The 12,916-nt window shown below is 44.3% G+C and overlaps 1 protein-coding gene across 2 annotated transcripts in view; it reads left to right on the plus strand.

Moving 5' to 3' along the window:
• The window catches only part of MTUS2 (microtubule associated scaffold protein 2), a 268,830-nt gene that overhangs the window by 246,314 nt on the left and 9,600 nt on the right, over positions 1-12,916 (plus strand). For both annotated transcript variants that reach the window (XM_063394734.1, XM_063394735.1), the window contains 6 exons: positions 2,008-2,222; positions 5,881-5,986; positions 7,743-7,816; positions 8,728-8,826; positions 9,162-9,281; positions 11,625-11,722. In XM_063394734.1, the coding sequence (XP_063250804.1) occupies positions 2,008-2,222; positions 5,881-5,986; positions 7,743-7,816; positions 8,728-8,826; positions 9,162-9,281; positions 11,625-11,722 (712 nt within the window). The remainder of the gene's footprint in view (positions 1-2,007; positions 2,223-5,880; positions 5,987-7,742; positions 7,817-8,727; positions 8,827-9,161; positions 9,282-11,624; positions 11,723-12,916) is intronic.

Consider the following 12,916-nt stretch of genomic DNA (forward strand, 5'->3'; position numbering starts at 1 on the left):
CCCCGTGCAGGAGAGCTGCAGACCCGTGGGCTCCACGGGTGTTGCCCTCTGCTCTGTCTGTCCCAGGAGAGCTAGGCCCAAAGGTCCATCTCCCTGCTAAGAAGAGATTCAGTTTTTCCTCAACACTTCAGTCCTCAGCCTCATTTGTCTTAGTCTGAGACTTACGGTAGGGATCACTCCTTCTCATTAGAGGTGTTTAATATTCTGTATAGGGCAAATTGCCTCATTTTCTGCCTCCAGTAGCATTGTTGGATGTATGGGGAACATGCCATGCAAGCTCACTTTCCCTGCTTCCTTCTTCCCTCCATTTTGAACCTGCATCAGGGTCTGTTTTGTGAATAGTCTTGTGTTTCAGATTACAGGATGTGTTTCAAATGGACTTTCTTTTGGTTAGAGCATGTTGTTTCATTGCCCAGCCCTCCCTGAGTGCTGGGTAATCTCATTAGAGAGGCTGGAGAGAGATGGGATTCATTGCATCTCCTATTTTAAGCTTGAATAAGTTTGAATTCTACTGAAGGTAGAACTGCAAGCATAACCCCTCCTGCTCTGAGGTCACTTTACATGTCAAAGGCAATAAAAAAGCAAAAAGCAAGACAGAGGGTTTAGAGCTATAATCCAGACTGCCAGGAGACAAGACATTCCAGCTAATGTACCATTCCATTCTGGATATAAGACAAGTGGGGAAACTTTCTATGTGCTGCCACTGAGGTGCTAAACTCACTGGTTCAGTCTTTTTCTGTAAGGAGCAAAGAGCTTGACAGGGACAGAGTTCCTCACAGCACTTCAGAAAATACCAGGATCAGAACAGGAGCCCAGTAGTGTTTATCTACCTGGACATGCTGAGCAAGTCTGGATATTGGTGTCCAGTAAGTGTGGAAGCAGAGCTCTAAATAGGGTAAAAATTGCTGTGTGGGGAAGGGAATGGTTCACTTGGGTGTCCAAACTACCTTGGCATGGGTGAACCTCACATAAGCTGTGGGAACAGCACCGGTAACTTGGAAAATTTTGTTGCTGTCCTGAGGAAAATGAGCACAGTCTGACACCACAGTAGAAAGAGACAGGAAGATACAGATATTGAAGAAATATGTTGTCATAGGATAAATATGGGTTTGAAGTGTTCAGCAGGGAGACAGCTGCTCCCAATCCTCTGGACTTACAGTGCCATACAGGACCATGCATGGCGCGTTCCTTTTGAAAAGCAAGGGAAGGATAAATATTCTGTCAGTTTGTTCAAAAACCTGATCATCTTTTTAAATCAGCTATGAGTCTAAATCAGAAAGGTCTAGCAGTGACATTGGAAACCTATTCCTCCTTCTCTAGTATTCTGAATGTTATGGTCATGATGATTTTAATCACTTCTTACCTGTTAGATCTTTACAAGTGAGCAAAATTGCTCTGTAAATGTACTCTGGATGATCTTGTCCAGCTTGCATCAAGTCTTCAATATCTGGATTTTTTGCAACTGTTCTTTAGCAAAGGAAAAGGCTGAGAACACAGTGTTTGTGACATTGCTTTCCTGGGACTTGGAAATACTGGGACTATAAAGGTGAGGAACCAAAGGGCGAAATGGACTGATTTTCCTTGACTTGATAGAACTGTTGGAAAACAGTGGTGTGAATTCTGAGACATAGTCACTGGAGTGAAAAATTTTACTAGAGTAAAAATTTCACACTTTCTGATTGCCTTCAATATCAGCCTTTCACTGTACTCTGTGATGCCATGAAGCACACAAGATAGTTGTTGCAATGCAAAGACTATTTTAAGCAAGTGTGCATTAATGAATTTGAATGGTCCTTGCTGGAGCTGGAGACAGGTTTATGGCATGAGCAGCTTCAAACAGCTCGAAAATGGGATGTGTGAGATACAAATCCTTCTGGTGAAGTGGTCTCTCATATCCCCTGTATAACAGAGTGAGAGGGAAGCGCCGAGCTCATTGCTCTACAAACAGGCCCAGTGCCACTGCCTGGTGCTGGGCAGCGTGAGGACTGTGTGGTCTTGTCTCCACAGACCTCAACACGGCGAGATGGAAGGAGCTCCTGAGTGAGAAGGAGGAGCTGCAGAGGCGCTTCGAGGAGGAGGGGAAGCAGCTCCGCAGGCAGCAGCAGGAGGAGATGCGGGCGTTGGAGCAGCGGCTGCAGGAGGAGTACAACGCCAAGAAAGAGAGCCTGCAGGAGCAGCACAGGCTGCAGCTGGAACAAGCCAAATTGCAGCATCAGGACCAGGTCAGTCTCCACCTGTTGCATTTGAAGAGCAGTCCATGCTGGTACTGATTAGTACATTCATTACCATGAATGTACTGTAGCACATTCATAGGTAATGAGATGTATTGAACACTCCAACATGAAGTCACTGGTAACGAGTTGGGAGTGGAAAAATGTAATCCTGAATATCTTTACTGCTCTTTCTCCCTATTAGTTCTACTGTTTTTCCTACACACTGGTCTGTTACATTGCCATGTCTTGTCTTCACATGCTTGCTGACGTTTTACAATAAAAACATTAAGATTAGTTCCACTGCCCACACATACTTGCTCCTCAACTCATCTATATTAGTCAATTGATTTCTAAAACCAAGGAAGAAAAAGGCAAGAATAACCGATAAGAACCTGTTCCACACAGGTAAGGCCAGCAGAGCCAGCCCATTGTTATTTGCTAGTTAAAGGGCAATACAGTGAAGTGATAGCACCCATGCAACACATGCAGTCTAAACATCAAACAGATGATCCACTCCGGGTCCCCTGATTGCTGCCCCACCATTCAGTCTAATCTCTTGGACTGTCCATCCCAGGTATTTCTCCTTTCTTTGCTTTCTGTGTGTAGACAGGAGTATTCTCACAAGCAGCTACTTTTGCCTGGTTTTGTCAGAACAAACACTGTAACTCAGTGCAGCTGGGCTGTTTTGTCCTGGACAAACTACTTATTTCTGTTAATGAACTGATTTCTGAGGATGGATTAAAAGGTGCTATCAAATAGGTTTTCAGGTTCTAAATCAGATTTTTCCAAATATGTCTCTGTAAATGGTTAGAACCTATGCCAAGCCATGTCTTCTGGTTCTCATTTCAGTTTATGCAAGTTGGTTTTCTTGCAATGCCCTTCAAAATATCTGCTTTTCTTTCTGATATGAAGGAGGGGTTGTGCTCCCAAAAGCCTTGACAATTTTTTTTCTTTTTCACCCTATCAGTGTGTCTGTCTGCCTGGTGGAAGATGTTGACTCTAGCTGCAAAGGCTTACCTCTCCTCGATCACCCAACATTAGCATTTGTGAAGGAATTTGTTAATTGTTTGCTGAAATAGCTTATAGCTTAACGCTGCTACTCTTTGAAGGGTTTCTGCAAGCTCTGAGGACAAGAAGAGATGTTGGTTCTTCTCCTCTCAAGCTGATCAGTGCAAGAAAGGGTGATACAGGTCATTGTAGGACTTGACTAGAAGTATGCTTACTTTCTCATGTTTTCATCTGTTGAGAAATCATCAGCTCTATTCATCATCATGGAGGAGCAGTGGAAACACATCTTTCCTTCTTTGGGGCAAATAGTTCTTGGTTTGCTCCAGAGGTCTGTGTTCCCTGATTACTGAAAATAACACAAACATTCCTCTCCATTGCTTTGAAAGTGTGGCTGTGACCCTCGTATCTCAGAGTTTTAGCCCACATTTTCAGTTCGTAGTTCAGTTAGCATTATGAGTTTTAGCAGGTTTTCCCTTTGAATTCCTACTCTGCTGCATACCCATCCTGTGTATCAGTGGATCAATGGATCGCTCTTGGATCAGTGGAGGCTGACAGGCCATGCTGGAAAGCTGCTCACCAACATTTCTTGGCCAAGGAAATGCAGCTCTTACACTGTACATGAGAAAAGCCTTGTCCTTGAGCTGCCCATCTGCATGAGGGGCATTTGAATTTGCATTCTTGAAGGCAATAACAATAGCAAAATCCTTCTGACCATGGATCTGCGTGTATTTCTGTATCCATAAAACTCATTTGGAAGATACTCATCCCACTTTCGTGGTTTCCAGCCACAGCTTAAGCTTCCATGCTGTGTTGCTTCAGTCACCACTTAGTTCACTACCAGACAGCTGTTATTTGCTTGGAGACACAGTTCCTGTGTCAGGTTTTGGAGGTTCAGCTGTCTCTGAGGAGGTAGCAGAGCGTGAGAGCCAAACTCCTCACAAAATGATCTTGTGTGCCAGTGCATTCTCACATCTCCTTGCAGCTAAAGGCAGAACTGCAAAGTAAAGTGATCTGTCTCGCCAGTGTTTCTCACTTGTGGTGCTCAGCTCAAGGTGTTTTGTCCAGCAGCTTACTGAACTTCTCCCACTAGAGCTCCTCTCTATTTTACTTTATTAAGCCCTAAAAGTCCCACCTGAGGTATGTTCCATAGCCAGAAATAAATGTGACTGTGAAGTGAGGTGATCAACTACAGAGTAAGTTATCCAAGAGAGCTGCTTCCCAGTGCCAAGTTGACTATCTGCCATGAAAAACTGCAGACAGGACGTCACACTGGAAGATTAGAGTCACTTGGGATGCGGCTGTGAAACACACAGAAGGCAGGAAAATCCCTGTAGATAATTTGGGACATATTTAACTGGCTTTATGGATAAATAACTTGCCAAGGATTGTGGCAGCGAGACCCCTTCACCTTCTGAGGGTGTTGGCGTTGAGGAGAATCATTCTAATGGGTGTTGTTCAGTTGAGAAGCAATTAGAGTACAAATGAAGGCTTCAGCAAGGGTGAGGTAAAGAACATGGCACTGCTCAGGAGGCTTCAGCTTACAGACATCTTATAAGGTCACTGTGCTGTGGGAAAGGCCAGGGGATAGTCCTTGCCCAATTAGAAGCCCTTTGGGTCATCTGCCCCCCACCTTTCTCAGGTCTGTCATGCAATACATCAGCAGGCTGGGTTCCCATTATTTTGCAAACAATTCTTCACCACTGAGTTATCTCCCACATAATTATGAAAATTAGTTTGGATAATTTTAAATTCCGTGTTAAATGCCCAACTTCCTTTCCAAGAGCATGTTTTCTCCAATATGGTTGGACATTTGGCTTCTAGTGGGTTACCTAATATATATGTTATATGGAAACTAAAAGCAGTGAAACATTTATCCCAGTCAAGGCAAACTCAGCTGCAGTAAGCTTCTACCATTATTTACATAACTGTGAGTAAATAAAGCTGTTTAAAGTCATTTAGCCATGAACAGAACAGCTGTTTCACTGTAAATGTTAAATAGTTTGTTCCTCTGCCTTGCCAGATATCACAGATAGTATTGTGTTAAGTGTAGGGAATAAAATCACTGTGGTTACAAACCCAAGAAAAACAAGTTGATGCATTGCATTCAGAAAGTGCTCTGGACCACTCACTTAATCTTGATCAGGATTTCTTGATTGTAGTTCCTTTAATGATTAAGACCATCATTAGGGATTTCACATTGCCTTTAGCCAAGTCTAGTAACAAACAATGTGCTGAAGGAGTCCCAAACCCACAGGGTGCTCTGGAACACAGGCTGCCCACAGCTCTCTCCCAGCTGCACTCCTCACTCCCATGATGGCAGTGGGCTGTCTGGTCATTATTATAATTTAGATTAATGGAATGTCGAGAGTTCTGAGCATTTAATAAACAGCATCTCCACCCAAGGGCGTTTTGACCTTTTGCTTTCTTATGTACCTCTTCATCACCATTAAGTTAAAAGAACCAAAATACCATCAGCTGTGCCCACATGCTACCATTCAAGGCATCAACGTGGCAAAACTGGCTTAGGTGCTGGAAGTGTCACATTCAGCAGATCCCTTTGCTGTTTCCAGCCCACTGGGGCTCCCCAGCAGTGGCTTGTCAGTGTGCCACAGCCTGTCTAACCATGTGTCCATGTGTGTGCTCACTGCTGTTGGAACAGGTGGAAGATCTCACAGCTGTTCATGAAGCTGCAATGTCACAGCTGGAAAATAACCACATAGTGGCCATTACAGTACTGCAGGATGAGAATGACTGCAAGATTCAAGGTAAGCCAAAGACAACCCAACAGCTACACAGCTGTTCCAGAGCAGGAATCAATGCTGTAGTGACACTGTGCTTCTTCCTCTAGAGCAGATTACACAGAAAATTTGTGTTGGTCTAGCGCTTTCACATGGGGTGGACCTATCAGGTTCCTGCTAGGGCAGAGGGAGAGATGTCTGCAGTCTACAGCATCTAACTTTGACCTCAGATTATCTGAGGGGGGGGTCTTTGGGTCAAAGATAAAGCTTTGTCTATGTGTTGCTGAAAATAGAATCCAAATTCCACATCACTTCGCACACATGCTTTTTCAAGAGCCTAATCCTGGGATGCTCAGGAGGATAGAGCTCTCAGGATATCTCTGAATTTAGGTCCTTAAATATCTACAGTGCTTCTAAAAACAAGACTCATTATTTCCAACAGCAAATGTTTGGCCATGCTGAGCAGACCAAAACTTCTCACTGGTGCAAATCTGCACCTCAGCACTGCTACCTTTATTTTGTGTTACTGTTTGGCCACGGGACTGATGCTGCAGAGCTCTTCCCTCCCTGCCAGTTCAGTGTCTAAACATATGCCTTTGTGCATGCTTCAGCTGACATTTAACAGTAATCTGTACAATCTCCCTATTTTTTCCTACATTTTAAATATCTCTAGTAGATTTTCCTACATTTCCCAGACCAAACCATATTGCTTAGCTCTGCATTGTGATAGAGACAAGGTCCAGCGCATAATGTGAACTGAGAACAGTCTATTCCCCTCTCCCATAGGCAGAGAAGGTATTTAGCATAGCATTTGTAAATTACCATATGTGATTTTGAAAATAAGTAAAAAGTTGATTCTTGCTTGAGGATATTCTCATCCCTCCATTGTTTTAGTATTTTCTGATGATAAAATTCAGCTGTGATTCATCAAGGGTCTGGTGGCCGAGGTTTGTTCTTCCTGCTCCTGGTGCGGGTCTGAAATGCCCTCCTGTGCCTGGAAAAGGCACTGCAGCCGCTGCGCTGGAGCAATGGAATCATCGCTGCTGTGGCTGCTGAGCAGGGGTTAGAGGGCAGCACCCATGGCCTTGGAGGGGAAAACACAAAAATACAGTGCCTGTATACTAAAAAGGCACCTGCTACTACTGCACTGAATGATGATTCGATGCCATTGCTTTTGAGATTAAATTTTATTTCACTTTGTTTATTAAACCTTTGGTTATTAGTATGCCCAGGGTGAGTTATTCTAGCAGAAAAAACTTGATTCAAGTTTTTTGTCTTCTCTGTCTCACTACTGGAATAAACCTCTTAGCTCACCTACCACAGCTTGGGGAGAAGCATTGTCATTTGTATTTTTGCATGTCAGGTGGGGGCCCCACCTAAGAAGAAATCTATCCGCCCAAAGAAATTGCAACCCAAGCTTTTAAATGGATCCAATTTTAAATCCTTTGACCTAGGGATATTCACTCTGAACTGGCAAATGGCTCATTGTCAGACTAACCTTTTTCAGTTCAGAATGCCTGGGAGTTGAGAATTCTGAGCAGTTCTGAAAAATCAGAATCTGGTCACATAGAAACAGAGGTATCTGCAAAGAGTGAAAGATCAGGAAATTCTGATTTCCAGAACAATTTACCTAAGGTCACAGAGCATATTGCTACCAGTTTCCTATTTCATAGCCATGTCCTAAATTGCATCCCAAATTGCGCTTGGCTCACGACATGTGTGCACTCAGATCCCGGTTTGCTGGACTTCACTCAGTAATGTCGTGTCTGTGTAACTTCTCCAGAACTGAATACTGCTCACAAACTGGAAAAGGCACAACTGGAAGACACTTTCGAAAAGCTGCGTCTGTCACTCCAGGTTAGCAGTTCCTTTATTTCCCACCTGTAAGGGTGCTGGGGAGCAGCTGGCGGGGCAGCCCCGACACGCTGCCCGCTGCCAGCACACCGGGCTGCTGCCCCTTACCAGCTGGTACCCCTGGTGCTCTGCCTGTCCAAACTCTGGGCCCTGCAGTGGCTGTGAGCAAGCTAAGTTTGGAAATGTATGAACGAGTAAAGATGCCACAGCAAATAATGCAAGCCCTGTTTGCTTTCACAGGCAGAGATTAATTACAATTTTTTAATGCCCTGACTAGCACATATTGTTGCACTGCTGTGACAGCTCGAGGCGTGTCAGCAGTTTTGCAATAAGGGCTGATGTAATGTTCCAGACAAGAAATCACAACTGTGAAAGATAAAAACACCATTTTCACAGCAACTGTGGATTTTACAGGTGTTGTATAGATAGAAATGCCTTTGATGGTAACAGAAATATGATTGCTTAAAATAACATGGTGTTCCCATGTATAGCTCTGAGATGAAATAATGATAATTTAAATTCCACACCACTAACTCATCATTGCTTGTTACCACGTTAGAAGCTTAGAAAGCTAACATATCTCCTGCCTCATTCAGACTCTAAGGACCACACAAATGCATGTGATATAAATGCCAGCTCTTCCAAGGAAGGACATGTCTGTTCTCATCCAGCACAAGGTGATGAGCTGATTTAGCATCAGCCACAGGTGTTACAAGGATTTTGTGGTTCCCTGAGGCTTATCAAATACCCCATTCTATGTTCAAGTGGCCTTACATAAAAAAAATCACCTTACAGGGGTGTCTAAGCCTTATTTAGCTTCCCTGGTAGTTTGGCAGTGCAGACTGACCGGTATGAATGTAAGTGGCCTGATAACAGAGCTGATGTGTTAATTGGTGTGCTTTCCCCCCCACCAGGACCAGATAGACACCCTCACCTTCCAGAACCAATCTCTTAAGGCCAAAGCAGACCGGTTCGAAGAGGCTCTGAAGAAAAACACGGAGGAACAGCTGAAGGTAGATGACCACTCTAACTATACAGTCATCAAGACACATTTCTAAGTATTACACATCACCTGATTCCATGAAGAGCAATTGAATTCTCACTCCAGGGACAGGGGGCAGGTCCCAGCTGAGACCTTGAATATTGAGCTCTAAGGAAGAGTCACAAATCCTAGCCAAAGGGGTGTCAAGGAGACAATATCAGGGGTAAAATGGGCTGCAGAGGACCAGGTGCAGGTAGTTTTCACACCACTGATTCTCCTAAACAACAGGGTTACATTAAGGAATCTCTCTTACGGCTGAAGATGTATGTATGGCTGACATATCCAAATCCCTGATTTATTTCCTAGATTGTGCAAGCTCCGTATCTACACCTAGAAAAAGATTTGAAGAGCTTAAAACATGTTCTAGAAATGAAGAACCTCCAGATTCACCAACAGGAGAAGATGATTATGGAGCTAGAAAAACAGGTGAGTTGTCATTTTTCCCACAGAGAAGACATCACAGAGGTAATAAAGGAAAGGTTTGGTTACAGCAGATGAACTTGAGATGTGAGTACACACATGGGGTTGGGGCAAGACACAGTCAAAGAGGCTCACATCCATTGATCTGGATTGCTTCTTCATACAGTACCTGCTCAGCATGTTAGGTTAGACAGCGAGGTTGGTGGTGGAGCAAGAGTGGAGGAAAGGGAAATTTGTGGTAGTCCAGGGTGCACCAGCCTGCACCAGCCTGCACCATATGCCTCTACAAGAGTCAGGTAGCCTTTTAGGGCTGGAGGGTGCACGTGGAGGAAGATGGAGCCATGGTGTGTCTTGGCGATGCTCCTGCAGGCATTTAGGAGCCATGTGTGGATTAGCAATGCTCTGCAAACAGTCTCTAGCAAGGCTTACTCTAGAAAAGGTCTCTCCAGCCCTCCAGTAATGCTTTACTGCAGGCTATGCTGTTTTCTTATTCTTTGCTAGTGGGATTCCCTGATGAAGAACTCCCCAGTTCACCATCAATTACATTTTTTGTGGGAAGGGGGATTCATTTTGTACAGCATAACCTGCAGTGACAGTGAAACACAGTGTGGTGACAGGATGAAGCAATACCTCAGCTGGGAGCTGTGGCAGCTGGTTCAGCACAGCATTCAGCAAGATTTGTTTCCATTTACAGGGAAATTTGAGAACTCTGATGATTATTTTGCTGAACAGATGCTTTAGTAAGTGGATGTAGAGAAAAGTGCCTCTTTGCAACTGAGGCTTATTATCTCTGCTCCTTCCAACGTGCTACTCTTGGAGCTAAGCCAACATTTGGAATAACTGGGAAAAAAAAATCCCAAACAACAGCCTATATAATTCCTGGTCATTTAGCTGCTTTTGCTCCTTAACTGCGTACAAGTGCACAGTCCTGTTCCTGCCCTTTATCACAGTAAAACACTGGGTCTGCTGTGGCCCAAAGGCACAACAGCTTTGCATTTTGAGATGTGTACCTTTGTAAGTGCCAGAACACCTACAGGATGTCTCCAAATGCTCGGGTGCCTCACAAGGAAGCAAGAGGGCATTTCAAACACAGGGCCTTGGCAGCTGAATGGGAGGCTGGAAATGAAGGTGGCATAGCTACTACTTGTGAAAAGTATTGAAGAAGCAGAGAGAGAACACATGTTGGTGATTCCTCTCTCAGAGCATTTCAAAACGGGGCCAGAATCCACGTGCTGCTGTAACAAAATAAACTGGGACAGACCAGAATATCTGAGAATCAGGAGCATCCTTTACAATGACCTGCACAGACCGGAAAACACAACCTAAAACTGATGTCTCCACCATTAAGTGTGAGTTATTGCTATCCCCAGTGCACAATATTTTGGTTCTTTATAAAAGGTTGGGAAATTCAATAACCAAGGGCACACAGAGATAAGGTTACCCTGTGCTGTCTTGTTTTCTTTCTAAAGTGTTGAATTCAGCAAAATTCAAACTGCTGGAAAACCAAGGACTAAGGTGTTAAAGTATGTTAAATTCAAATGTTGGGGGAAACAGGGCACCTGAGGCTGTGGAACATGCCTGTAAACATCTTACTGATGTTCCAACACACTGCTACTGATGTCCTCAAATTCTGCCCTTGAACTGTGCTGAATAAAAGCTACCTATGCTGGGGATAGGATTAATTTTAATTAATTACAGCTTAAAGTTAAGTGTCTGGTTTAAGCCTGTCATTTAATCCGACATTGTCAGCAGTAGTGAGAAGAGTCTCCAGAGGCCAGCCCACCTCATGAGAAGGCAGCAGCACTCTAAGGCTCCTGCTGGGCACCATCTGCCCTGGTGGGTGACTCTTTCCCCTCCATAACTGAGGAATCATAATCCCGGAGGCTGGATGTCAGACTGTAAGGTCTGGAGGATGTACATCATCCCATCTTGCACTCCTCCTTCATCGCTAGACTGACCTCTCATACCACAGTGCTGGGTGACTTTCCGTGCCAGCTGCTCAAGTCACCAGCACTTTCTCCAACATCTGGTAATGCTGGCTCCTTGGGGGTCAAAAGCTGTGGGGCACCACTGAGGAAAGCATCTATTTGTGCTGAGCAAAACTAAGACCCTCAGTTGTAAGGGCTGGTTCAGCTCAGCCCCTGCTCAGTGCTCTGCTGATGGCCCCAGGTACTTCACCATGTGATGTGGTGGTGTGAGTCAGATCTCTTAACTCTCAGCTGCAGTCAAGAAAATCACCTCCACCTATCTTCAAATTTCAGTAGTTGCTCCGCAGGCTAATATAGAACAAATTATCTTGGATCAGGTGCTGAGTGGTCTTCAGACATAACAAACCTTCTTTTGCTGCAGGTTGAAAAAAATTTAAAACTGGAAGAAAAAATCACCATGCTGCAACAGCAGAACGAAGAACTCAGAGCCAGGATTGAGCAAAATACTGTCATAACAAGGTTTGTGCTGTTATTTGCAATCTCTCTGAGCTTGAAAGGAGACCCCAGGTCTTAATTGTCCAAGGCTGACACTTATTTCAGAAGGGGAAAAACTTATTTCCTCCTGAAAATGTTTTTGTGTTCTTCTCTGCTTGTTTTATTAAAAAATGTTTTTATATTGGAGTTCAACATATGGGAGGCCATGGATCTGTCTATGTATTTCCATGATTTTGACATGCTGCTGAGAACAAGCTTGCCCCCAGTAGTCAGTGGGTAATGACAATGCAAAATGGGAAAATCTTGGGAAAGACATCCTAATGATGCCGTTGTCACCCAGGCAGGATTAACCTTTGACGGGTTTTTTCATCAGCACTGCCTTTTTGCAACCTTGTCGCAGCATGACAAGGGTGACAAGGCTCCTTGTTAGGTGGCATATAAAGTGCAGGGTAGGACAGTCCCTGTCCCAGAGAGTTTACATCATGCTGTAAGGCTGGAGACTGCAGTTGGAGCCAGGGAGAAGGAGTGCCAGAGGGAGAAACTAGAGCTGAGGTTGTCCCAGCACTGCAGCTACCTAGCTGTCACTGCATCCAGAATGAATGCCACTGGCCAAACATTTAATTTTTACCCGGTTTTTTAAACTGTCAGCATGTCATCTCTGATTTTAGTTTTTGTCTTTCTCATGCCTCATTTCTTAATAACTCAGCCTTTTGAAATTGTACCCAGCATGTAGATATTCTTAAAAGGCAGCATTGCTTGTACTAACATTCAGATCGGGGTGAGGATTATGTTTTCTCTCACCTGATTGTAAATACCTGTAGTACACATCTCACTGTCCGAGGTGGGCATCTACAGCATTTCTGTGCTGGGGGAGGATAGCTGGGTATTTTTAAGGTCTGGTTCACCAGACCAGTTTGAGACATGTGTTTCTGGGCTGGATGAATTGTGGCCTGGAAGTGGCAGTGTCTCTCCACGCCTGACTGCAGCCAGAGTGCCTGGCTCAGTGCTTGGCATCTCTGCATTGCAGCTCCCTGTCTCTGGCTGGGCGAGCAGCACCCTCCCTCCACTCCCTGCTGGCATCCAGCTGCAGCACTTTGCTTTTTGCCTGCAACTGTGTAGATACTGCTTTCAAAAATGCATTTTAGGAGAAATTCTGAATTCGAGGTCAGTCTGGGAAGTCAACTTCAAGGAGAATAATTTTCAACAAGTAACTCTTTG

This window comes from Prinia subflava, chromosome 3 (genome assembly GCF_021018805.1).
Source record: "Prinia subflava isolate CZ2003 ecotype Zambia chromosome 3, Cam_Psub_1.2, whole genome shotgun sequence".
Classification (NCBI taxonomy): domain Eukaryota; kingdom Metazoa; phylum Chordata; class Aves; order Passeriformes; family Cisticolidae; genus Prinia; species Prinia subflava.